Source organism: Moschus berezovskii, chromosome 24, assembly GCF_049115385.1.
Source record: "Moschus berezovskii isolate FMDL1 chromosome 24, NW_MosBer_1.0, whole genome shotgun sequence".
NCBI classification, from domain to species: domain Eukaryota; kingdom Metazoa; phylum Chordata; class Mammalia; order Artiodactyla; family Moschidae; genus Moschus; species Moschus berezovskii.
Genome location: NC_142483.1, coordinates 3,203,158 through 3,229,353, shown reverse-complemented (window position 1 = coordinate 3,229,353; position 26,196 = coordinate 3,203,158). Strand labels below are relative to the sequence as shown.

The 26,196-nt window shown below is 54.8% G+C and overlaps 1 protein-coding gene across 3 annotated transcripts in view; it reads right to left on the bottom strand.

Annotated features, from left to right (window-relative positions):
* Window positions 1-11,573: 11,573 nt before the first annotated feature.
* Window positions 11,574-26,196, bottom strand: part of FAM194C (family with sequence similarity 194 member C) — a 51,863-nt gene continuing 37,240 nt past the window's right edge. For all 3 annotated transcript variants that reach the window (XM_055413306.2, XM_088831753.1, XM_088831754.1), the window contains 5 exons: window positions 22,208-22,511; window positions 20,058-20,165; window positions 18,851-18,993; window positions 12,296-12,430; window positions 11,574-11,670 (listed from right to left, as the gene is read on the bottom strand). In XM_055413306.2, coding sequence (XP_055269281.2) covers window positions 11,574-11,670; window positions 12,296-12,430; window positions 18,851-18,993; window positions 20,058-20,165; window positions 22,208-22,511 — 787 coding nt within the window. The remainder of the gene's footprint in view (window positions 11,671-12,295; window positions 12,431-18,850; window positions 18,994-20,057; window positions 20,166-22,207; window positions 22,512-26,196) is intronic.

Here is a 26,196-nt window from a genome sequence, read left to right as displayed (position 1 = left end):
CGTGGGCAGGTCGGGCCTCATGGAGACGCCCCCCAGTGGACTGGGAACCACAGGACACCGACCCAAGGTTCTCAGAGAAGAGCCCGGGAGGGCCGGGAGAAAAGGCCGGATCCCACTTCCTAGAGGAAATGGCCAGGGGATGAGAAGATGGGAGCAGTATCTCAGACAAAGGCAGACTCAGCGAGTGCCCCGGACACGCTCAATGACAAGCCTCTCAGCATCCCACACACGTGCCAATCAAGGGACCCGCGCCAGTCGCTGGAGAGTGGCGCGCCACCGCCTAGATGTTCACCACACTCATTTGTCGAATCTCTGCATAGCAGACCCATTCACATTTCCAACTTAGGTGGAATGAAGAGAAACTTCGATCACTGTTTGATTCGCCTTTCATACAGGTCACGGCAGACTTTGGAGAAGGAATGTAGAGTGACCCTGTGAAATTCTAGCCAAACACTGTTGCTTGCAAAGACCTCGAGCTTCAGGCCAAAGTCCCTTGGTTAAGAAGGGAGAAGCAAGTGTGGCAGAGCTTAAAGATGGGGCCGCCCACTGGAGGCTGCTGTTGTAACAGGAGGGCGGGAAGGGGAGGAAGGAGCTGCTTTCTCGCTCTCTGCTCTGGCTGCTTTCGCCCAAAATAAACTGCTTACAGCTGCTGACACAGCTGAGACGCGTGCTCGAAAGCTCTAGTGAGGTGAGGACTCCGGTCATCCTCAGGGAGTCCCCTCCTGAACTCCCACCCCACACGACCAGCAGGCCAGCTTGGGGGAAGGGTCCCAGACCTCAGGTTGGGAGACCCCAGGGTCTGAGCACACCCCAGCTCTCGGAACTTCCTTTACAGCCTGCAGCTCCAGTGCCGCTCGTCTCCTGAAAGCTCCTCCTGAGCGGAGAGGTCCCCTTGCTCCCTCTTCACCTGCGGAGCTGACGCTCGCCACTGGCCCTGGGAGGGGCGGCATCAGCCCATTCACCTGGGCGGCTCCAGGGCACCGTCCCTCACCCTCGCCCCAGGCAGCCTCTCCACTGGAACGGCACCGCCATCCTTCCAGAACACTGGAGTCACACCTAATCCCCGTCTCCTCTCTGCAACCCAAACCCAGCCTGTCAGGAAATCCTGTTGGCTTCATCTTCAAAACACATCCATATTCTCCCAGCCCCGTCCTCGCCCCCAGACTGTTCTTCCCAGCACTGGAGGAGGAGGGACTCACGTTAGTATTTCTGGGGGAAATTGTTGCTTTTTATTCTTCTGACACTCTCCTGTCCTTCCCTGTTTTTCCCCCTTTCCCCTCTGAGTCTCTTTTCCCATTTCCAGCATTTTAATCTCTGTCCTAAGCACAAACTCTGAATTCAAAAGGCTTGAGTTCAAATCCTGGCTCTGCCGTTTACTGTGCAACTTTGGGCAAGTTATGTACCTTTTCGGTGTTTCAATTTTCACTTCTAAAAAATGGAGAGCCTAGAAAAGTAAAGTCAGAGATATTACCTGAGGTCATACTTACTTACTCTAAAGCTACTCAGATCAAGGTAGGATGGTACTGGCAAAAGAATAGACAGATTGGTGCAACAGAAAGGAGAGCCCGGAACAGACCCACAAAGACGTAATCAACTGACCTTTGACCAAAGAGCAAAGCAACACAACGGGGGAAAAAGTCTCTTCAACAAACGGTGCTGGGACAACTGGACATCTACACGCAAAAAAAAACTAAACCCAGACCTCACATCCTTCTACAAGAATTAACTCAAAATGGGTACTTCCCTGATGGTCCAGTGACTTAGACTTGAGCTCCCAGTGCAGGGGGCCTGGGTGCGATCCCTGGTCATGGAACTAGATTTCACATGCCGTGACTGAAAGTCCGAGAGCAGCAGCTGAAGATCCCACGCACCACAAGTAAGAGCCAGTGCAGCCAAATAAATAAACACGCAAAAATAAATATTAAAGAAGGAATTAACTCACAATGGGACTGACCTGCACACAAACTGCCAACTATAAAACTCCCAGAAGGTAACAGAGCGGAAAATCGGGAAGACCTTGGGCAAGGTGATATCTTTCCAGATACAACACAAAAGGTTTCACTCAAATTAAAAACTTTCCCTCTGCAAAAGACAGTGCCAAGACAATGAAAAGGGACCCTGGGAGAAAAATATTTGCAAAAGACACCTAAAAAAGAGTTATTCAGAATACGCAAACAACTCTTAAAACATAACAACAAATCAACAACCTGACTGAATAATAGGCAAAGGGGGCTTTCCTGGTGGTGCAGTGGTTAGAAGTCCGTCTTGCAATGTAGGATACATGGGTTTGATCCCTGGTCTGGAAAGATCCCACCCGCTGCAGCGCAGCTAAGTCCATGCACGTCATCTACTGAGCCCACACTCCAGAGCCCGCGAGCCACAACCATGGAGCCCACTGCTGCAACTACTGAAGCCTGCACCGTGGAACCTGAGCCCTGCAGCGAGAGAAGTCACCGCCATGGGAGCCCCGCCCCACTGCCAGGGCGCAGCCTCCGTGCCACAACTAGAGAAACCCGAGCGCAGCCGCAGACACTCAGCAGAGTCAGAAGCAGACAAAGTAACAAAAGCAGGCAAAAAACAGGCAAAACATCTAAATTGACACCTCACCAAAAAAGACGTGCCGATGGCAGGTAAGCATATGAAAAGATGCCCAAGATCATACGCTAGGATGAAAGCGTGAGTTAAAATAACAATGAGATGATACTACACCCTGTTCAGTTCAGTTCAGTTTAGTCGCTCAGTCGTGTCCGACTCTTTGCTAGAATGGCCCAAATCAGGGCACTGACAATACCCAACGTGGAGCAACAGGAGCAACCAGCTCATTGCTGGTGGGAATGCAAACTGCTACCACCACTTTGTAAGACAGGCAGTGGTTTCCTACAAAACTAAACATACTTTTACCATATGACTTAGCAATCACATTCCTTGGTGTTTACACAAATGAGTTGAAAGATTGTTTTCGAAACATAAAGGAAAACCTGCACATGGATATTTGCAGCAGCTTTAATATTCATAACTGCCAAAACTTGGAAGCAACTAAGATGTCCTTCAGTGGGTAAATGAATTAACTGTGGCCCGTCCAGATGATGAAATATTATTCTGTGCTAAAATGAAGTGAAGCTCTGAGGAATTGATGCTTTTGAACTGTGGTGTTGGAGAAGACTCTGGAGAGTCCTTTGGGCTGTAAGGAGATCAAACCAGTCCATCCCGAAGGAAATCAATCCTGAATATTCGTTGGAAGGACTGATACTGAAGTTGAAGCTCCAATATTTTGGCCACCTGATAGGAAGAGCTGACTCACTGGAAAAGACCCTGATGCTGGGAAAGACTGAAGGTGTGAGGAGAAGGGGATGAGATGGTTGGATGGCATCGCCGACTCAACAGACTCAATGAGTTTGAGTGAACTCCGGGAGAAGGTGATGGACAGGGAGGCCTGGCGTGCCACAGTCCATGGGGTTGCAAAGAGTCGGGCAGGACTTAGTGACAACGGCAGAAAGAAATGAGCTACCAAGCCGTGAAAAGACAGGGAGAGACCGTCAATGCATATAAGTAAGTGAAAGAAGCCAATCTGAAAATGTTACAGACTGTGTGATTCCAGCGACATGACATTCTGGAAAAGAACAAACCCTGGGTATGAGGATCGAGGGGAAGGCGCACAGAGGGTGGTCTGTGATGCCACAGTGGTGGGCCCAAACCCACAGAACGCACACCATGGAGAGTGAACCCTAATGGAAACTACTGGCTTGTGTGACACAGGTGTGTCAGCGCAGGTCAGACGCCACTCTGGGGTGCGGGGGTCGTGGGGTTGGGGGGTGCAATGATAATGGGGAGGAAGGCTGTGCCTGTGTGTGTGGTGGGGACCGGGAGGAAGTTGGGAGTAACTGGGAACCGTCTGTACTTTCTGCTCAGTTTTGCTGTGAACCTAAAACTGCTCTAAAAAATAAAGCTTATCTTTAAAAAAAAAAATTAGAAACAGAGTCCTTTCCTTCTGGGTCTAATGTCACGCCTGAACGGGGGCACGTGAGGACAGCTCCCAGTGCAGAGTCTGAAAGAAGCGTTCATTAATTTGAAGACCAAAGGAAATTATTTGAAGACCATTAATTTGAAGACCAAACGGTGGGGGCTTCTGATCTGGCTGTGGAGGGCTGTGCACACACAGACCTGCCTCTGGGAACTCTGGCTTTTCCTTTTCCCCCAAGAAACCCTCTCTGCTCTTTTGCTACGAGCAGCCCCCCTTGCTCAAGCCTGCACCCCAAATTCTCACTGTAGACAGGTCCTGTCCCTAGTCCTCAAATCCAATGGCTTTCAACTTTTTGTGACTCATCTCCCAGGGAAGAAAGGTTTTACACAGTGAAGACAAACAGCCGGCAGCCATGATGGATGCACAGCTCCTGAGTGCTCCAGAGCTCCTCCTGTGTTTCTCACGACGGTGGAGGCGTGGGCCAGACAGGGAAACCGAGGCCGGAAGGTGGCGCGATGCTCTCGCGGCAACAGGCCTGGGCCAGCAGGCTCCGGGCCTGTGCTTCTGACCACTACACTCGAGGTGACTGAAATAAAGCTTGTGGCTTCACAAGCCACCACGCACCCTGTTTCCTATCCCAGCTCTCTTTTTTAAAATGCGGATCACAACCCCGTAAATGGATTTCATAAATGGGTCATTGCCTGTAGGTCCCCGGCAGGATGTGCTGCTCTCTGAGACTCCGAGCGCTGGGGGCCCGCACCCACTGGGTCCTCCCCAACCCGCCAGCACCCCTCCCTGCTCCCCCCACCCCATTTCACTTTCCTCCAGCCCCACAGGGCCAGGAACAGAAAGACCCCATTTCTCTCCCGTATGTGAGCTGACAGCTCCAGGGCAGCTCCCCGTCCCTGAAGCCCTGGAACAGGGGAAGCAGCGCAGGGCCCACCCCCACCGCAGCGGCGGGAAAGTCATCGTGATGCAGCCTGCGGAGGAGCCTGGTCTAGAGGGGCTTTCATTTCCGCAGGCTGAGCTGGGGCGGAGGAGATGGCTCACAGATAGGGAGTAATGCTGGGCTGGAGCTTCAGTCCTGCTTCCAGCAGCCAGCCAAGCTCATTAACCCTTGATGGAGCTGGAGGCTGGGAGGCAGCCAGCAGGCAGGCCCTGCAGCGGAGCTTGGCACTGGGGTGGGGGGTAGGGGATCTTCAATTACTTATTAATAGTTATTCTCAGCCATGTGCACTGAGCACGAGCTGAGCCTTTCCTCCGCATTATCACATGGAATCCATCCACAGCCCTGGAAGGCTGTAACTGGGATTGTCCCCACTTTACAGAGGGGAACGTGGAGGCCCAGAGACAAAATCGCTTGCCCACAGTCCAAATGCTTGGATGGGAGAAGCACAGGGTTTTGTTTTCTGGAGGGGGAGACACTTTCTGGTTCACTTTCAGGAGGGATGACAGGGACCTCAGAGGACGCCCCCCACCCAACCACAACCTCTCTCGGGCGAGCTCCCCACTCTGCCTCCTGTCTCTCTGTACTCCTGGCATTAATGCTGCTCTGCTGTGCATCCCAAGCCGGTTCTCATCCACTCCGGCTGTGCTTTATGACCCCTGCGTTGCTGCGCGGGCAGCCTGGCCCACTGCTTCTCACTGGAGACAGCCGACTTCATGCATTGTTCTCGTGTCCGGCACCTCGGTGAAGCAATACAGGCCTGTTATCTGTCTATCGATTCTCAGTCGGCTGCTCTGCGCAGATGAGCGAATCGCCTGCAAACAGGGATCATCTCATGATTTCCTTTCCCATCCGTGTAATCTTTGCTATGGACACTTGTGCTTCTCCTCAAAGTTCATATAATGGAGCCCTAACCTACAATGTGGTGGTATTTGAAGGCGGCCTTTTAGAGGTAACCAGGCTTAGACGGGGCTTCCCAGGTGGCCCGCTGATGCAGGAGACACAAGAGATGCGGGTTCCATCCCTGGGTCGGGAAGATCCCCTGGAGAAGGGAAGGCAGCCCACTCCAGTATGCTTGCCTGGAGAACCCATGGACGGAGGAGCTGGCGGGTGACAGTCCATGGGGTCACAAAGAGCTGGACATGACTGAGCAACTTAGCACAGCACACAGCACAGGTTTTAGATGGGGTCATGGGGGTGGAGCCCCATCAGGAGACTGGGGCCCCTAAACAAGGAGGAGGCCAGCGATGTCCCTCTGCATGCACACACCGAGGAGAGCCAGGCCCAGGAAGAGGAGCCTCACCAAGAACCTGACGAGCTAGCACCCTGACCCTGGACTCACAGGCTCCGGACGGTGAGAACTGTACGTCTGTTGTTTAAGCCGCACACCCTGCGGTATTCTGTAAGCGCAGCCTGAACTGACTAGGACACTCTTATTTCTATTTCTCTCCATGGAGTGTTGAGAATTTCTACTACAGTGCCATTGACGGTGGCTTCCCTGGTGTCTCGGGGGTAAAGAATCCGCCCACCAATGCAGGAGACTCGAGTTCCATCCCTGGGTCAGGAAGTCCCCCGGAGGAGGAAACGGCCCCCGCTCCAGTGTGCTTGCCCGGGAGGTCCCGGGACAGAGGGGCCGGGTGGGCTGCAGTCCGTGGGGTCACAGAGAGGTGGACGCGACCGAGGACTGAACGCCGAGCTTCTGACAGCAGCGCGCTCAGCTCGCCCCTAACTTCACAGAGCAGCAGGGAGAACCGGACACGGAACAAGGGACTGGACAGAACAGGAGAGGCGTGCATCAAGGCAATATACTGTCACCCTGCTTATTTAACTTCCATGCAGGGTACACCATGCAAAACGCTGGGCTGGACGACTCACAAGCTGGAATCAAGACTGCTGGGAGAAACATCAACACCCTCAGATATGCAGATGACACCACCCTAAGAAGAGGAACGAAGGAGCCTCTTGATGAGGGTGAAAGAGGAGAGTGAAAAAGCTGGCTTAAAACTCAACATTCAGAAAACTAAGATCATGGCATCCAGTCCCATCACTTCATGATAAACAGATGGGGTAAAAGTGGAAACAGTGACAGATTATATTTTCCTGGACTCCAAAATCACTGCAGATGGTGACTACAGACATGAAATAAAACAACGCTTGCTCCTTGGAAGAAAAGCTATGACCAACCTAGACAGAATATTATAAAGCAGAGACATCACTTTGCCGACAAAGGTCCATCTAGTCAAAGCTGTGGTTTTTCCAGTAGTCGTGTACAGACGTGAGAGTTGGAGCGTAACAAGGCTGAGTGCCAAAGAACTGATGCTTCGGAACTGTGGTGTTGGAGAAGACTCTTGAGAGTCCCTTGGACTGCAAGGAGATCCAGCCAGTCAGTCAGTCTTAAAGGAAATTGACCTTTAATCGTGAAAGTTCATTGGAAGCACTGATGCTGAAGCTCCAATACTTTGACCACCTGATGCAAAGAGCCAAATCACTGGAAAAGACCCTGATCCTGGGAAAGACTGAGGGCAGGAGGAGTAGTGGGCAGCAAAGGTTGAGAGGGCATCATCAACTCAATGGACATGAGTCTGAGCAAACTCTGGGAGACAGTGAAGGACAGGGAAGCCTGGCGTTCTGTAGTCCACAGGGTCGCAAAGAGTCAGACACAGCTGAATGACTGGACAACAGCAACGACCTGCTGGTGTCATCAGTTCAGTTCAGTTCAGTTCAGTCGCTCAGTCGTGTCCGACTTACGGTAAAAAGCTGAAAGCCTTTCCTGTGAACTCAGGAAAGAGGCAAGGATGCCCACTCTCACCACTTCCATTTACCACAGCATTGGGAGTCCCAGCCACAGCACTCTGACAAGTGAATTCAGGGAAGTTGTGCGATACAAGATTAATATACACAAATCTGTTGATTTTTTAATATATTCTAATAATGAGTTATCAGAAAAAGATCTTTTTTCTTTTCTTTTTCAGAAAAATAAAGTAAAAAAAGCAAGTTTATTTAAAATCACATGAAAAAGAATAAAATACCTAGGAATAAACTTAAACAAGGAGGTGAAAGATCTCTACTCTGAAAACTATAAAAATCTGAAGATGATACAAAGAAATGAAAAGATATCCTGTGTGCTTGGATTGGAAGAATTAATATTAAAATGGACATACCACCCAAAGCAATCTACAGACTTAATGCAATCCCATTAGAATACTCATGACATTTCTCACAGAACTAGAACAAATAATCCTAAAATTCATGTGGAACCACAAAAGACCCTGAATTGCCAAAGCAATCTTGATGAAAAAGAACAAAGCTGGAGGTATCCACTCCCAGACTACCAAGCTACAGTAATCAAAACAGCATGGCACTGGCACAAAGACAGACAAATAGACCAGTGACACAGAATAGACAGCCTAGAAACAAAGCAATGAACCTACACTCAATTCTTCTACAACAAAGGAGGCAAGAACACACAGTGGGGAAAAGACCATATCTTCAAAAAGTGGTGCTGGGCAGCTCCAGGTAAAATAATAAGATGAGAACATTTTCTCAAACAACATATAAAAATAAACTCAAAAGGGATTAAAGTCCTGAATGGAAGACTGAAACCATAAAACTCCTAGAAGAGAACATAAGCAAAATACTCTGACATAAATTACAGCAATATTTTGGGGGTCCATTTCCTAAGGTGAAAGAAATAAGAACAAATATAACAAATGGACCTAACTAAACTTAAAAGCTTTGCACTGCAAAGGGAACCATTGACAAAACAAAAGACAACCTATGGAATGGGAGAAGTTATGTGACCAACAGGAGTAAATATCTAAAATACACAAACAGCTCTTACAACACAATACAAAATAAAATAAATTTTAAACTGGGCAGAAGATTCTTTTCCAAAGAATATAGGTACCAAGCACATAAAAAATTCTCAATATTGCTGATAGAGACATGCAAGTCAAAGCCACAATGTGATGTCACCTCATGCCTCTTAGAACAGCTAGCGTTCTTTACCTGGCTTCATGAAGCCACGCCCTCAGAGTGGGCCGTTTAGCACTCTGCAGAGACTCAAGGACACCTCTGTGCAGACTCCTAGAGCCCTCTCTGCCCAGCTAGCCCCCTTTGGTAAGCCTGCACCCAAATTTCAGCCCCTGCTGTCTGCCCAAACTCTCATCTCTCTCCTCACTCCAGCAATGCTGGCACGCCGTGCCTGAATTCTCCTTCCCTGGACCACGCTCTCTTAGAAAGCATCTCTGGCAGAAAGCTGGGATGGGTGGTGTAGGGACACTGTAGGAGTGACCTCCTCGTGACCTGGTTGGTTGTGCCAGGAGGACCTCTCCAGTATCAGTTTCTCCAACGTGTCTGGAGGCAACAATCAGTCCATCTCTCTCTCTCTTTTTTTTTTACTTTTTAAGAAAAGACTTATTTATTTTTATCTTTTGGCTGTGGGGGGTCTTTGCTGCTGCACACAGGCTTTCTTTAGTCGCAGCGAGCAGGGGCTATCCTTCGCTGCAGTGCGCAGGCTTCACACTGCTGTGGCTTCTCTCGAGAAGCTCGGGCTCTGCAGCTCTGGCGCAGCAGTCGTGCACGGGCCGAGCTGCTCCGAGCCACGTGGGATCTTCCCAGAGCAGGGATCCAACCGGTACCCCTCGCACTGCAGGGTGAGTTCTTAACCACTGGACCACCAGTGCTGGAAGCCCCCATCTCTTCCTGTTTCATAATATCTTGGTCCTTGCATACATTTTCAGGTCCTTCTATTTATTTAAACGTTGACATGTATTCACTTTATATTGCCCGACACTTCCAGCGTCCAGAGTCTTGGCTGTTTCGGTGTCCGGTATTCTTGTCACTCACTTTGGCTGGCAGTTTCGAGTCTGGATTATGAGCTCACATTCAGCTGGACTCTCTGAGGAAGCCTGAAGAAAATGCCTTCTATTCTAGTCACAGGAGAGCTACGACCTCCTCAGATAGTCTCACACCTTCCCACCACGCCTGGTCTGTGGACGGCACTGCTGTGGCCGTGACGCCATAGCCCCCTCTCCTGGTGTTTCCGTGGAGAAAGAGGGCTTCCCCTTTCCTGCCTCCTCCCCAGGAGACGGCTGGATTGGGGAGCACCGGACAATTCTCTGAATGTCTGGGCGAAGCCCTTATTAACCTTATTAACAGGTTAAATTCAAAGAAGGTTCTAACTTTCTGTATTCAACTCCTGTCTGCACACATCTTCCTAGTAGAGTTACCAGAGGCAAGTTACCCACTGCACCAGTGGAAGGCACCCCCGCTCAGCCAGCTCACTTGTGGCCCCATTCCAGCGCGGCCGGCACCCTGCGTGGGGTCCAGGGCCGCCCTTCACAGATGCATGCCTGTCTCGTGCACACGGCCCTGAGGCGCACAGCGAGCACGCAGGCCCCGAGGGCGGATCTGTGGGGGAAGTCAGTGCTGAGCCACTGTCTCCATTAAACCTTCACCAGAGCCCTGCCTGCGAGGCTGGGGTTGCCCCTGTGCCAGGACAGGGGCTGACGGTGCTTCCCCGCGCCTTCCAGTCCTGTGTCCTTGTGCTCAGGACGGGAGGAGGGGGAGCGGTGAGACGCCCGGGACCCCTGACAACTGCCAGGTCCTTAAGGTCAGAGGATGCACGCTGAAGGACACAGAAAATCATTTCAAATCCATGTTAGGGGAACAAATGTATAATTCAAAAAAAAGCCTCTGAATGATACAAAGGATAAAACTTAAACGTCACAGAATCGAATGTAAACAGCATCTGTTCACAGAGGGAGCGCAAGAAGTGACGTGTGGAGCTCGTCACAGTCCAGGGCCTGAGGGCTCCTCTGGGCTTGCGGATGGGGCAGAGCCTCTGGGGTCCTTGCCTGCCGGGGAATGGCTCTTGACAGCCTGTGATAAGTGGACCCACACTTGTGACATTGGCCCCACTCAGGGACCACCAAGAAGGAGTCGGAACCGCAGAGGGGGCTGCCAACTCTGAGCTGCGGGGGGGCATCCGATCCATCAAAGGGCAGCGGGGCTGGGCTCACGGGACGCCAGCACGTGGAGGCCACGGGGCTCTGGCTGTCCCAGCGCCACCAGAGGCCCCAGGGTGGGCCCCGTCACTGCCCCCTCCTCCCCGCCCCTCGGCCCGCCTCACCCGTTTCTCCACGCACACCCCCGGCCTCTCCCCCTTCCGGGGCGCTGCATCGCCCTCTGTCTCGTCTCACCCCACCTGGCTTCGTCTCTCTCTCTGCTCCTCTTCTTCCTCTCACCCTGCTTTCCAGCTGGGCCAGAGCCTGGGCCCCTCCCCACCCAGAAAAGGCCACTTAGCCCCACACTAAGCAAAGCTTAGTCCCACCCGAGACCTCCCCGGGGTTCACGTGTCATCGGCTCGGCCCCTTGGAGACCTTCGTTTCCCTGGGAGGCTCCTGGGCTGACTGCACTGGCCACAGAGGAAGCTCTGGGTGGGAGGCACCGCATCTCTAAGTCCTTGGCCTGGAAAGGGCTGTCAGGGCCTCCAGCTTCGTAGGAGCCAGCGCATCCCACGGCCGCACCCAGATGCTGGCGGCACGCTCGTTTATTAGGCTGAGTTCAGAGAAGGGGTGGGAGGCTGGAGAGGCAGGGCGGGGGCTGGAGGGGCGTGGGAGGGGCTGCGTCCAGGCGGCGCTCTGGGTGGCTGCGGGGGTGGCATCACTTCTTGGCGGCCTGCTTCTTCCAGGTGGCTGTCTTCTTATTGCTCCTCCAGGCTTTGTTGAGAGCACGCAGATCCAAATCAGGCTGGATCATTCTAGAAACCAAAGCAGAGAGAAGCAGGCGCTGGGCGACGGGTGGAGAGGGCTGGTCTGCCGGCACTTGGACCTCCCTGGCCTGAGCCGGGCAGGGCGGGCCCCGCCGCCTCGCAGCTGAGGCCCCTGGGTGTTGCTCCAATCGGGGGTCCCGGTGACACCTGTGACCTTCCTGCATGCTCAGTTTGGCTTTTCTGTCTTCATGAGAAATAAGTGGTTTTCATGCAGAACATGATTTGTTTCACCATTACCATGGCCAGTGCCCTGGATCTTGAAGGCCTAGGACGTTTCTTGCCAGGAGGCGTCAGGCAGTCTCAAAGCAATGGGCCTGGGCTGTGGGGCTTCGCTGAAAAGTCTGCCAAAGGCCTCCATCTCCACCACCCAGACCACCGCCGGCAGCGCCAGGGAGCCGCCTCCAGGGCCAGCTGGATGTCGTGCTGATAAAAAGGGCCAGACATCGGGAATTCCTGGAGGACCCACGCCCAGGGAGGCAGTGGCCTGCCCGAGACCACTTGGTCCCACATGGCCTCTGCGGCCTGTGGTGGAGCCAGGAGCCCTTCCATGAGCCATACCCATTCTGCCGACCACAGGAGGGTCCCTGAGCCCTGGGCCGGGGTGGCCACCTACTTCCTCTCGGCTTCGGTGGAGGTCTCCTCCAACTTGTCCCCCAAGGCCAACGAGGAGAGGCTTCCTTGGACATCCCCCGAGACTGCTTTCTTGGCTGAGGTGGGGTCTTCCAGGCCCGGGACGGAGGCTAAAATGCTGCAGGGGAGGCAGGGAGGGGAGGGAGCGCTCAGTGGAGGCACAGCGGGGGGAGAGGGGGTCCGGGCCAGCCAACACGTCAAGGTTCCGTTTCCGAGAGAAAAGGGCGCTGGAGCTTCTCCTCCCGAGGTGGATGGAGGGAGGACCCCTTGGGACCTGAGACTCCCTGGAGCTCAGCTTCCCTGGCTTCTGTTTACAGCTGGACCTGCCCTTAACCCTGTGTCCGCCACATCGGTATGCACAGCACTGACCACTGGAAAAGCCGGCCGAGGGGGCTCCGCAGGGCAAGCAGAGGAGAGAGGCCCAGAGGCCCAGCAAGTTGGCCCCATGTACTGGGTTAAGGGTTGACTGCACCCCCCCCCAATCCTCAGGTTGGAGTCCTAACCGCTGGGACCCCCAGAACGTGACTTCATTTTGAAATGAAGAGTAGAGACGGAGTCACACCAGAGCAGCGTGACCTCTCATCTACCTGGGGTCCTCACAAAGCGGGGAGCATGGATGCAGACACGCCGGGTGGACACCTCATGAGGACAGCCGTGCTGCCCGGCCCGGGAGCCCCCAGGAGCAGGAGGGGGGCGTGAACAGACCTGTCCCTGGTGCCCGTGGAGGGAGCGCAGCGGCCACGCCTCCTTCTGGACTCTGGCCCCGAGACTTGTGACGGCACCTGCTCAGGCCTCTGCGGTCTCAGCGCACCTCAGGCTCTGCAGCCATCACAGACGGTGCGCACTCTCCTTGGACAGCCCGGCCTCCAGAGGCGGCTCCCTGGTGGGCTCCCCTGGGCCGAGGGCAGATGGCATGAACGGAGGGGGCCCTCCCTCCTGGCAGCATCAGGGGAGGGCCTGGCGGGGGCGGGCTTCTCCCTGGCACTGGGCCCACCCTTCACGGCATCCTCCTTGGACAGAGCCTGGGGGTGCAGCCGAGGAGGAGAGGCTCCACCAGCTGCCCCTCCTTCCACAGGGGCCCCTCCGCCTCTTCCGATGTAGGCATGCTGTCAAGCGGCACAGGCGGGAAGCGCTTCCCCTCATGGTCGGTGGCACTTCACAGTTTACACAGCCTCTGCTTCAGTTTATACGGAACACTACAGTTTACAGAGCCTGGGAAGGATTCCATGCGTGCTTACAGTACTGTGCTCCCTTCACAGAGAGCTGGTCAGCTGAGAAGGGGTTCTGGCATTTACGAGTGTCTTGTGGTGGACAGAGAGCTTCACAGGGTGCCGGGTACCTTACAGTTTATGAAGCACTTCCCCAGCTCCCAGCTCAAGGCCATCTTCGTGTTCGGGTCTAGGGCACATGGAGTTACAGGGCGCTCTGGAGTCCATGGGGCCCGTCAGTGTTCCCAGCCCCTGTGGCTGGCGGGGCTGGGACACCTGACAAAGGGCTTGATCTTTCAGATTTCACCTCGTGTGCACAGTGCTCCAGGGCTTACCGGGCACGCGACATTACAAAGCGTGACGTCAGCGCAGAGCACATCACCTCTCAGAGCTTCTCACTCATTGACTCCCTGCTCCGAGACAGTCCTGGGAGCACGGGGTCTCCTCCCTGCTGGCAGCGGGCAGGGGGCTGCCTGATGCCGGGTACGGGGCGTTTCCCGGCCCGCCTCTCCTGGCACTTGCCTGCCTTCTCTGTTCCCTACGCCAATGGAGGGGCTGCAGGAGGGGCTCCTTGCCTGCCAGGCCACTGTAGGGGGCTCACCTCCTGGACACATCGCCCAGCGGCTGGGCCGGAGCCACAGCTTCACTGTCCTCTCCCCACCGCCCCTGCAAGGCCCTGTGAGAAGGCCCAGGTGGCAGCAACCACAACAGAGGCAGGTGGATCTGTGTCTGTGGACCAGGCTGCCTCCCTGGCCCCACGCCCTCTGAATCCAGGTGGTAGCAGGGCTTCCCTGGTGGCTCAGGCAGTAAAGAATCTGCCTGCGATGCAGGAGACCTGGGTTCAATCCCTGGGTCAGTAAGACCCCCTGGAGAAGCAAACGGCAACCCACTCCAGTTTTCTTGCCTGGAGAATCCCATGGACAGAGGAGCCTGGCTGGCTATAGTCTATGAGGTTGCAGAGTCAGACATGCTTAGCAACTAACCCACCACAGAGAAAGGTGGCAGGAAAGCAGAGCGCAGTGGGTGCGTCTCCTGAGGCTTCCTGCTCTGGACACATGGTGGGGTCCCCTCGCCCCCACCCAACCTGCCCCTGTGCCCTGGATGGGCTGTGGCTCGTCATGTCTTAGGAACTCAAAGCACCACCAAGTGGAGAGGCGGAGCCAGGCAGAGCAGGAAGGACCCTGGGTGAGGGGTGACCAGCGGAGGATTCACAACAAGAGTGGGGGTGACCCTGATGGGGAGGCGCCCCCACCCGAGCCCTCCACAGCCCCCAGCCACGGAACCCACCTTGAGGAGACCTTAGCACCTGGGGCCTATCAAGGGCTTCACCCCCTGTGGCCTTGCCCCTCAAAGTTGCCTGGGCTACCCTCCTGCTCAGACCACCCCTGCCCCTGGCTGCCAGCTGCACCCACGGTCTGGGAATCCAGTGGCCCAGACCCCATCAACCCTACCCCGGGGCAGGGGTGAGCACCCGGAGCCTCTAGGTGCTTCCAGGAGAATCTCACTGCTCTCTCCTGGGGGACGGGGGTCCTTCCTGCCCCAAGTCGTGTCACCACCCTGCCCTGGTCCTCTCTGCAGCCCAGTGTGCCCCTGTTCACAGGCACCCATCACAGGGCCTGCCAGTGGCACAGCCTGCCATGGCCACAAGAAGGCCTGCCTGAGCCCCATGAGGCGCCAAACACCCAGGTGGCAGCAGCTCAGGCTCATGAGGCGCCACCTCCCCAGGACGCCACCTTGCGTCCTCCCAGCTGTCCTTCTGTCCCAGCTGCTGTCCCCAGGCCCCGGGCTCTCGTGACCGTGCCAGCCTGCTGAGCCCTCCCATGCGGGGGCCCCCTCGCACGCCGAGCCCTTTGTGCCACTGCCTGAACCCTGCTGCAGAGCCACAGTGTGTCAGAGAGAAGCCAAGGGGGTGAGGAGAGGGCTGGGCCGGAGTGGACGCGTGCTGAATACAAGGCTGCCGGGGATGGAGGCTCACTATCTGCTGGATGTCTCTGGTCTCCAGGCTGGCCCTGGATCCAAGCTGTGACTCTGGGTACTGGGCCAGGAGCCTTCACTGGGCCTTGCATAGGTGGCCCTGTCCTGGGGGTCAGAGACAACAGCTGGGGCCATGCCCGCAGCGTGCCTCTCCTCCCCTGCCTCCACTCAGCCTAGCTGGCTGTGTGCTGAGGGGCTCAGGGAGGCTCCCTCCTGGGTGGGCCTGTGTGGGAGGAAGGAGCCGCAGCACGGAGCACCCAGGAGACCTTCTGAGGGAAGGCAGGCTCGCCCTGGGAGGGCAGCTGCGGGACTGATGTGGACCGGTTGGTGGGGCAGGGAGGGAACAATCTGGTGGCTGGAGGGAGAATGGGACCTGTGCTACCAGAGCGGAAAGCGGGGGCTTTGAGACCAAACCAGCCCTCGCCCCTAGGAGCCCACGAGCTGAGGAAAACAGCCCCTTTCTTCCCTGCTGCGGCAAGCACCCACACAGCATCTCCATTCCCCTCTTTTAAAACTGTTAAAAGTGTGTAACATAAAATTTATCACCTTAACAGCTGTTCAGTGTACAGTTCAATAGTGTGATGCCTATAGCATGACGTACGTTCACATTGTTGGGCCATAGATCTCCTGAACTTTTTCATCCTGCAAAGTTGAACCTGTCCCTGTTAAACAAACCTCCCTGTCGCCCGGCCCCTGGCAATCACCACTCCACTGTCTCTATGGACCCGACTGCTGCAGGGGCCTCACATAAGTGCAATTGTACAGTATTTGTGGTGTGTCTGGCTTAGTTCACAGAGAAATAAGCCCCCCGGTTCCTCCATGCTGCAGCGGGTGTAGATTCCCTTCCTTTTTCAGGCGGAATAATACTCCACTGCTTGGACAGACCGTGCTCTCTTCCTTCACTCATCCACCAATGGGCCCTTGGGGTGCTTCCACTTCTTGGATACTGGGAGCAGCGAGCTACAAACAGGCTGTGCAAATCTCTCTGAGACACCTCCAGTTGTTTTAGGAGCGTACCCAGAAGTAGCCCTGCTGGATTGTATGGTGATTCTACGTCTGTTTTAGGAACCTCTAGGCTGGTTTCCACACGGCTGCACGCTACATCAGGGTTCCAGCTTCTCTACGCCCTCACCAGCACTTGCTGTCTCCCACTTGTTTGTCTGTTTCCTGGTCGGCGGCTGATGGGAATCGGGTGGTTTCTCCAGTGCTTAGTGCTCTCATGCCCTCTCACACCAGTTTCCAGCCCTACGATGAGCAAGTGGTGCAGACCCAGGCCGTGTCCACCTCCAAGGCGGACCCAGGGTGAAGCGCAAGGCTGGGCAAGCGGCAGCTGATTAGAAACTGACCATGTGGCCTGACTTTCAGGCTGCAAAGGGGTGGCCTCTGGAGCAAGGGCTCTCCCATCACTGGAGGCATGCAGAGGTGGCCGGTGATCAGCAGACATCCTGTTTGCCTGCCTCTTCTTGCTCTGACCCAGCCTCTGACACCCTGGGACAAAATCAGCCCTCGGTCTTCATTCAACAGACATTTCCCAAGGGCCTCCTTTGTGCTGGGCCCTGAGCTGAGGATGTGAAGACAAGAAAGCAGGGGTCCAGGGCTTGTGGGGCAGGGTTCCCAGCCCTCCGATGGCTGCACACATGCTGAGACCTGCAGCCACTTCCCACCCATTGTCTGGGCCTCACGGAAGGGCCAGCCCCAGGCGGCCCCGCCCCCCCCAGGGCTGCAGGAGTCTGAGGCCTTCCCGGGAGCCCTGCAGCACCCCCTCACTGACCATGCCCTGGGCACCCTCACTCTTATGCTCTGTTTGTCACAGTCAGCCTCTGAGAGGACCCCAGCCCCAGGCAAGGTCTGAGTGCAAGACACGAGAGACCCCAGGCAAGAACCACCGGGCTGAGCCCAGTCAGAGACGTAACAGACAATTCTCTGGCTTCACACAGCTAAGCTGGGGTGACTTGTTTCGCAGATACAGACGGTAGGAGCTGTTGTTATGGCAACAACTTCTGGTAGAGATTCCATTCCCTTTTTCCCTGAGTGCTTTAAACTGTCAACATTAATAGGCCTTTAGAGAATCAGGAGGCATCCTACTGGTTCATATTTTCAGGAATCTGCCCCTTTCCAATTTCAAGAACCTGGACTGTGTGCGTGTGGGGGGGGATCCGGTGGGAGTGGGGGTGTGTGTGGGCACGCACACGTGAGCGCACGCCTGTATGACTCTTCTTTCCCCATCATTTCTCAAAAGGTGTTGTAAACACAGCACTGACTCCCTTCAGAACCCTTGAGCGCAACAAAGTAGGGACCTGGAGCTTGCAGCCCCTCAGGAAACGCTGGTGAGCATCTGATCGACGCAGTCTGGGATGGGGGGGGGGGCAGCAGCGTGCTTCCTCGCAGCTTCCCACCTTACAGACGCAGACGCAGAGGCCAAGAGAGCCCAGGCGCTTGGCCAGATCACACACAGCGGTGGTCTTTCTCCTGCCACCCCCACCTCTTTCTATCTTAGGCATACGCTGCGTTTTCCCTTTGTAGCTTATCCTTTTGGGGATGGCTATCCCTTGGTTAACAGTCCTTGGCAGCTCGAACACCCCTCAGCGGAGGGCCGGCCTTCTGAGCGTTTCTGAAAGTGCCTCCGCCCGTGGCCTGGGCTTATCTTCCGTTTGGCCCCTCCGGCCATGTCTCCCCTCCTCCTCCTGTCTCGGTGTATTTCTTACTTAGACCTCGCAGCCCCACTGCCTCTATCTTCCCTTTCCCCGGGATTGCCGATGAGCTGGTCTCCAAGGACCTCCAAGCCCCCCGCGCTGAGTTTCAGCCACGACTGTCCTTTCCACACTGTCAGCGTCTGCCCTTCCACAGGCTCCTCCAGCTCCTGCCTTCCCCACTAAGCATTCCAGGATTCTGGGGTCACGGCCTGACCTCCACGTCCCTCCAGGAGTGGATTTCTCCCCAGACCTCTTTCGGGTCGGGCAGACATTCTGACAAAGCCCAAACTCAGCGTCCTGGGGAGACACTGGCGTCAGGACTCCTAGAAAACCGAGGGCCTGGCGGGAGGGGCGGGCTGCCAGACTCAGTGCGGTGGGGGCTCAATCACAGGCTGGCCCGTGATGGCTGGCAGGCAATGCTTCTTAGGCAGGTGCTGCCCAAGCACTCAAGAAACCATGCAGACTCCCAGTACCATCGCCAGCAGCGTCACAAACCCCAGGATCGTCCCTGGACCAGGCGATATGCTTTTGCCGCCGAGAGACCTACCTTTGTTTGTTCCTCCCACGCCAAGCGGGGCCCAGGTGCCTCCCACAGCACCAGCTCCTCCCTTCCAGCCACCCTGCCCTGTGCCCAGCCCTCAACCCACACGCTTCACGCTTTACCTGAGTTTGTAGTTCTCAGGCAGGAAGTAGCCCATCTTGCAGTCCTGTCGGGCCTGGAAGATCTGTTTCAGCAGATTCTGCCTGCTGAAGCCATAGCCGTTCAAAACGCAGCCCCCAAAGAGTAGCCTTCCCCCAGCGAACATCTGTTGACACACAAGAAGGAAACAGAGCGAGCAGCCCTCAGCACTAAATCTCAGGACAGGCCGCCAGCTCTCAGAGCCTGTTCCCGGATCCCAGCCTCCCTTTGGTGGCTCCAGGGAAGGGTGTGCTCTCGCCCAAGTGCCCCAGTGACTGTGGCTGAGCCTGTCCCCTAGCCAGGTCTCTGGGTCAGAGTGCAGCCTCACCGTCCCAGCCTTTCCTCCCTGCAGGCCTGACTGGCTGAAATGCCCCTTCCCAGAGCCCTGAGGCGAGAAAGTGTCTTTCTTCTCAGACCCGCTCTGCCTCTAAACCACTTATCCAGTATCACTGATCATCTGGTCCCGGCGGTCGGGGGCTCCCTGCGGGCAGGAAACATAGTTTCTCCTACTGCTCTCTGAACCCCCACCCTCTGTGTGTCAGTCTCAAGAGAGGCCTGTCTGAGGTTTCTGTGCAAGGATACCTGTTTATTACGGCCCAAACCAACAAGGAAATAACAAACATTCAATGGAAGGAACACGAGTAGAGAAATAAAGAGATTCTTATGCTGCAAGTAAAAATCATAATTAAAAAGTAGGATCTCAAAGTCAGAATATTCTTGGACAGGCCAGATACCAAAATGTGAGCAGGGTGTGCCCCAGGGCTCCCCAAAGCGCTGGTGCTGGCAGGCACCCAGTGCGAGCGATGAGGCCATCTGGGGGAGATGATAGAGTGATTCTTTTTCTAAGCTGTATTTTCCAAAATCTCTACAACGAATATACATGCTTATATGATATCCTGTATTTAGAAAAACAGTACTTAAAAGTAAAGAGGTGACAAGGATTTGTTTCTCTGGGTGAAGCATCCCCTGCCCCTCCAGCCTCCTGGGATGGGGACACGTGGGGTCAGCCTGGGGTGGGAGGCCAGGCTCGGGGGACGAGGGTCCAGGCTGCAGCCCCAGCTCATGTGCTGGGGGCCTCTCGGTCTGTGCTGCTCTCTGGGCCTCGGCCTGGCCCCTACGCCTGCGATTCTGCGAGGGGAGCAGCCGCGGAGGCCGGGTGGCGGGCGGCAGGGCCCCTGGGCCCTGGCTCACCAGAATCATGCCCTGCATCACCGCGTACTTCTTCACCAGCAGCGGTGGGTCCCTCTGCAGCGGGCCATCCAGGTCGTAGCGCAGCAGGCGGTAGGGGTCGTGCCGGCACTGCTGAGAGAGAAAGCAGTGCCTGACGCCCCCACACCAAGGAGACACGCTGCGATTCCCAGCCAGGTGGGGCTCCACCGAGCCCTGAGCCCCGCATAACAGCCCCTTCAACTCCTGCCCAAGGGCCCTTCAGCCCCTGCCGTGACGGTCTATTGACCCCTCCCTTGACCATCCCCAGAGGATGTCTCGGGTCCATTCAGGGCCCTCTACGGGTGAAGGTCATCGCAAAGATGACCACTCACACCACGTGACATCCACGAGCCAGCCTCCTGGAGTCTGCAGGATTTGTTTCCCCTTTACCTGAGAGAACCCCTGCAGAGATCTGCAGGTGAGTCCTGTTCCCGGGGGTCCCCCTTTCCAGGACTCCTTCCTACTCTATCTGCGCTGGCTAGCTGCCCCTCTGAACACCCCCAGTCACCCAATCCAGCCAGAACCTGAACTGAACATATTCTTCTGGGTACAGCCTGGTCAGTCCAGAGTAAATCTGGTCTCTCTCCTCTCCTCCTTGGACGCTATAGATCCACTGATATGACTGCCGTGTAATGTGACGTCTTCTGATTTTATCTTTTGTTCCAGGTGCCCCAGCTGTCCTGTCTGCCTTTTCAGTTTAAAATGTGAAACTGCACCCAGGGTTCTAGCTATCAGAGCAGGAGAACATCAGGGAACATTTCTGCCTTAACCAAAGACCCCAGAATTGTGGAACCAGAGTCACTGTGAGATCCAACACCAGCCCTGGGCCTGTCCTCTGTCCTCAAAGCCCGCTGCTCAATCACCTCAAAGCCCGCTGAATTCCTGCACTGCTTCAATCACCTCAGGCCAGACCTGTGCCGTTTATACTGCCCATATTGGGCCACCGCTCCAGACAATTATTCGTGAACAATGAATAGCCCTGAGATAAACTAAAGTCAATGCTAATCTCCCACAGGGCCAGGGATGATCTCCATACATGGGCAGATGCAGAGCAGGTACTCAGTAATAATGCTCATGGAATCTAACGAAACTGGAACTGGATCCAGAAAACACACGTGGCTTTGATGTATGAGCCCCATAGGAAGTCTTCTGGCATCTGATCAGAAAGGTTCCACTGCCAAGCCCTGGGCCCTGGCTGACGTGCAGACACAAGGGGTGACACTCAGGGGTCAGGGGGGTGACACTCAGGGGTCAGGGAGGTGGCACCTGGGGAAGAGGGCTGGAGGGGGCATCCCCAGGAAATAGGTGGAAACTTAGCACTCAGGGCTGCAGCTGGAGGAAGAGAGGGCCAAGCAATGGGTCTGAGAGGGCCCGGGGGACCGAGGCTCTGCAGGCAGTCAGCAGGAGGACACGGAGCTCTCGTGCTCAAAGTGCTCCCACCTGGGCCCTCCGCTCCCTGTGGTCTGAGGACGGGGCCACCCCGTGGAGCGTGCCAACCCTGTCGGCAACAACTCTGCAGCAAGGAGACGGGGTGGGTTCCATGCACCCCTGACTGACTGACCGCTGGGACTTCAAGCACAGTGAGCTGGAACCTGGAGCGGCCACTCTCTACCCACCTTTGCACAGGTAGCTGCCTCTGCTGGGAACACTCACCCACCCAGCAAAAGCCTCTCTTCCTGGGAGACGTGGGCTGACCCTGAGGCGGGCGGCCCTGTTCTGGGATCCTACAGGCCCTGTCCTCTCATGGCCCTCACTGGGGCTGCCATGAGTGGCCCCCTGGGCACGGGACCCATACTGGGGTGCTCAGCCACGAAAACTCCAGAGCCCTGAGGGTCCCATGGAGCACGCGGCTCCTCTAAATATTCAGTCTAATGCATGACCACCATGTGCAGCTTGTGGTCTGGAAGAAAACGGCAGCACCCTGATGGGTCTCAAGGTCAGAAGAGGCCCCCGCCTCGAGTGGTGATGGTCCTCGGGGACAGGAGGCTGAGTGGGAGAGAGCAGGAAGAGCGTGTGCGCAGGCCCAGGGGAAAGGCGACGAAGCAGGGCCCCCAGGCGCTCAGCAGAGGCCCTGCCGGCCCCGCGCCGGGGGGTCGCCCCTCCACCAGCCTCCTGGGCCAGCCGGGGCTCACCTGGATGCAGGGAGAGGCGCGGCCCTGCTGCCGGTGACTGTAGAGCGTGTCCAGCAGCCACTGGAGCTGCCCTGACATGGTGGGGTTGTGGCCCGACACAATCCCGAATACGAGCACCTGGCTGGGGTCTCGGGGTGCGGACAGGAAGCGCTCCAGCTCCACGTCGGACACCAGGGGCGCCCGCACCACGCACTTGCAGCCGGCCCGGATGTCCTCTTTGCTGATGAGCTTCCGCAGCACCAGCGGGCAGTCGGAGAGTGAGGCCGCCCACCTGGTGGGGCTGCGGGCCTCTCTGGCCTTCCCTCTGCCAGGAAGAACAAGCAGGTGGCACTCAGTGGGCGGGGCGCAGGCTCCAGCAGCCCAGTCCCTGATCCAGGGGGACGAAGGCCACGTGACTGCGGGGTTGGAGCCGAGATCCGGGCAGCCCCAGCCTGGCCTCCGCCGCCAGTGTGCAGCTCTGCCTTCAAGGGGCCCCAGCCTCTGTGCCTCGGTTTGCTCTGGTGCAGAGCGGCATTCATGAGGGAACTCGTCCACCCAGCAGACTCTGGCAGCGTCCGGAACGCCTTTCTCTCTCACGCGTCTCACGCCCCATCCAGTCTATCAGCAAGCTTGTCCGCTCTACTTCCAGAGCAAATCGAGGGTCTGACCACTCTCCCCGCCCGCACTTTTAGCAACACATCTAAACTTCAAATGCTCTTGCCTGCCTGTCTGCAAGTGCCTCCTAATGGGTCTTTCAATTATCCTGTTATAGCCAGGTGGCTCAGCTGGTAAAGAATCCACCTGCAGTGCGGGAGCCCTGGGTTTGATCCCTGGATTGGGAAGATCCCCTGGAAAAGGGAAAGGCTACCCACTCCGGTATTCTGGCCTGGAGAATTCCATGGACTGTATTATAGTCCATGGAGTCACAAAGAGTTGGACACGACTGAGTGACTTTCACTTCACTTCTTAACCAAGTCACACCAGACATGGACAACTTATGATTATCAAAGCGGAAAAGAGTGTTGAGGGATAAATTAGGAGCCTGGGATGAACATATGCACACTACTGTACATAAAATGGGGCTTCCCAGGTGGCCCAGTGGTAAAGAATCTGCCTGTCAATGCAGATTCATGGGTTCGATCCCTGGGCTCGGCAGATCCCCTAGAGGAGGAAATGGCAACCCACTCCAGTATTCTTGCCTGGAGAATCCCACGCACAGAGGAGCCTGGTGGGCTACAGTTCACGGGGTCACAAAGAGCGGCTGCACACGCATGTGTACACAAAAGATAAACAACAAGGACGAATTCTGTAGCACAGGGAGCTCAACTCAGTGTTTTCCAATAACCTGTAATTCTGTAATATTATTTCAGGAAAATAACCTGGAAAGGTGTGTGTGTGTACTTCGTTGTATGCCTGAAACATTATTAATCAACTATGCTGTTGTTGTATTTAGTCACTAGATCGTATCCAACTCTTTGTGACTGCATGGACTATAGCCCACTAGACTCCTCTGTGCATGGGATTTCCCAGGCAAGAATACTGGAGTGGGTCGCCATTTCTTCCTCCGGGGGATCTTCTTGACCCAGAGATTGAATCCTCATCTCCTGCATTGGCAGGTGGATTCTTAACCACTGAGCAACCAGGGAAGCCCTTTAATTTATTACACTTAAAAAAAATTTCTAAGAGCCAAGTCACAGCATGTCACTACCCTCTTCGAAACCCTTCAGTGGCTCCCCATCTTCACAGGGTAAAAGCCAAAGCCCCTGCGAGGCCCTCCACGCCACGCTTGATCCGGCTCCTCTCTTATCCCCCTTATTCTCTTCCAGCATTCTCACCTTTGCTCGCTGCACCAGCCGCTCTGGCCTTTTCTCACCCTCCAACCTCAGGGCCTTTGCTCCTGCCGTTCTGGCTGCCTGCTTGGCTTTTCCCCCAGACACCTGCTTTCCCACCTTCTTCATGTCTCTAAGCAAATGTCACCTTCTCAGTGACACTGACTCTGACCGTCCCATTAGGAATTGCATCCTTCCACCACCAACAAATGTCCCCCGTCCTTGGCTATTTTCCTTAGCACCACTCACAATCCAAAACAATATACATTTTGCCTATCTATTTTGGTTGTTTTACTTATCCATCCCAATAAAACAAAAGTTATATGAGTCCATGAGTTTGGGGAGTTCTACTCAGAAGGAAAGTTATGACCAACCTTAATAGTATATTAAAAAGCAGAGACATTACTTTGCCAACCAAGGTCCGTCTAGTCAAGGCAATGGTTTTTCCCGTGGTCATGTATGGATGTGAGAGTTGGACTGTGAAGAAGGCTGATCGCCGAAGAATCGATGCTTTTGAACTGTGGTGTTGGAGAAGACTCTTGAGAGTCCCTTATACTGCAAGGAGATCCAACCAGTCCATTCTAAGGGAGATCAGTCCTGGATGTTCATTGGAGGGACTGATGCTAAAGCTGAAACTCCAATACTTTGGCCACCTTATGCGACGAGTTGACTCACTGGAAAAGACTCTGATGCTGGGAAAGGTTGGGGGCGGGAGGAGAAGGGGACGACAGAGAATGAGATGGCTGGATGGCATCACCGACTCTGTGGACATGAGTTTGAGTGAACTCCGGGAGTTGGTGATGGACAGGGAGGCCTGGCGTGCTGTGATTCATGGGGTCGCGGAGAGTCGGACACGACTGAGCGACTGAACTGAACTCAGCAGGAAAAGATTCAGTTGTTGCTGTTCAGTGGCTAAGCTGTGTCCGACTCTTTGCAACCCCATGGACTACAGCATACCAGGCTCCCAAGTCCTTCACTGTCTCCCAGAGTTTGCTCACATTCATGTCCATTGAGTCGGTGATGGCATCCAACCATCTCATCCTGTCACCCCCTTCTCCTTTGGCCCTCAGTCTTTCCCAGAATCATGGTCTTTTCCAATGACTTGGCCTTTTGCATCAGGTGGCCAAAGTATTGAAGCTTCAGCTTCAATATCGGTCCTTCCAATGAATATTCTGGGTTTACTTTCCTTAGGACTGACTAGTTTGACCTCGTGGCAGTCCAAGAGACTCTCAAGAGTCTTCTCCAGCACCGTAATTCAAAACATCAATCATCTGGCACTCGGTCTTCTTTATGGTCAAACTCACATCTGTACATGACCACTGGAAAAGCCACAGCTTTGACTAGAGGGACTTTCGTCGGCTAAGTAACGTCTCTGCTTCTAATATGCCGTCTAGGCTGGTCATAGCTTTTCTTCCAAGGAGCAAGCGTCTTTTAATTTCATGGCTGCAGTCACCATCTGCAGTGATTTTGGAACCCAGAAAAATAAAGTCTGTCACTGTTTCCATTGTTTCCCCATCTATTTGCCATGAAGTGATGGGATCAGATGCCACGATCTTAGTTTTTTGAATGTTGAGTTTTAAGCCAGCTTTTTCACTCTCCTCTTTCACCCTCATTAAGAGTCTCCGTAGTTCCTCTCCACCTTCCGCCATTGGAGTGGTATCATCTACATAACTGAGGCTGTTGATATTTTTCCCCAGCAATCTTAATTCAAGCTTGTGGTTTATCCAGCATAGCATTTCACACCATGTAATGTGCATAGAAGTTACATGAGCAAGGCGACAATATATACAGCTTGTTGCACTCCTTTCCCAATTTGGAACCACTCAGTTGCTCCATGTCTGTTTCTAACTGCTGCTTCTTGACCCACATAGAGGTTTCTCAGGAGACAGGTAAGGTGGTCTGGTATTCCCAACTCTTAAAGAATTTTCTGCAGTTTGCAGTGATCTACACAACCAAAGGCTTTAGCAATAGTCAATGAAGCAGAAGTAGATGCTGTTCTGGAATTCTCTTGCTTTCTTTATGATTCAACAAATGCTGGTAATTTGATCTCCGGTTCCTCTGCCTTTTCTAAACCCAGCTTGTACATCTGGAATTTCTCAGTTCACGTACTGCTGAAGCCTAGCTTGAAGGATTTTGAGCATAATCTTGTTAGCGTGTGAAATGAGAGCAACTGTATGATAG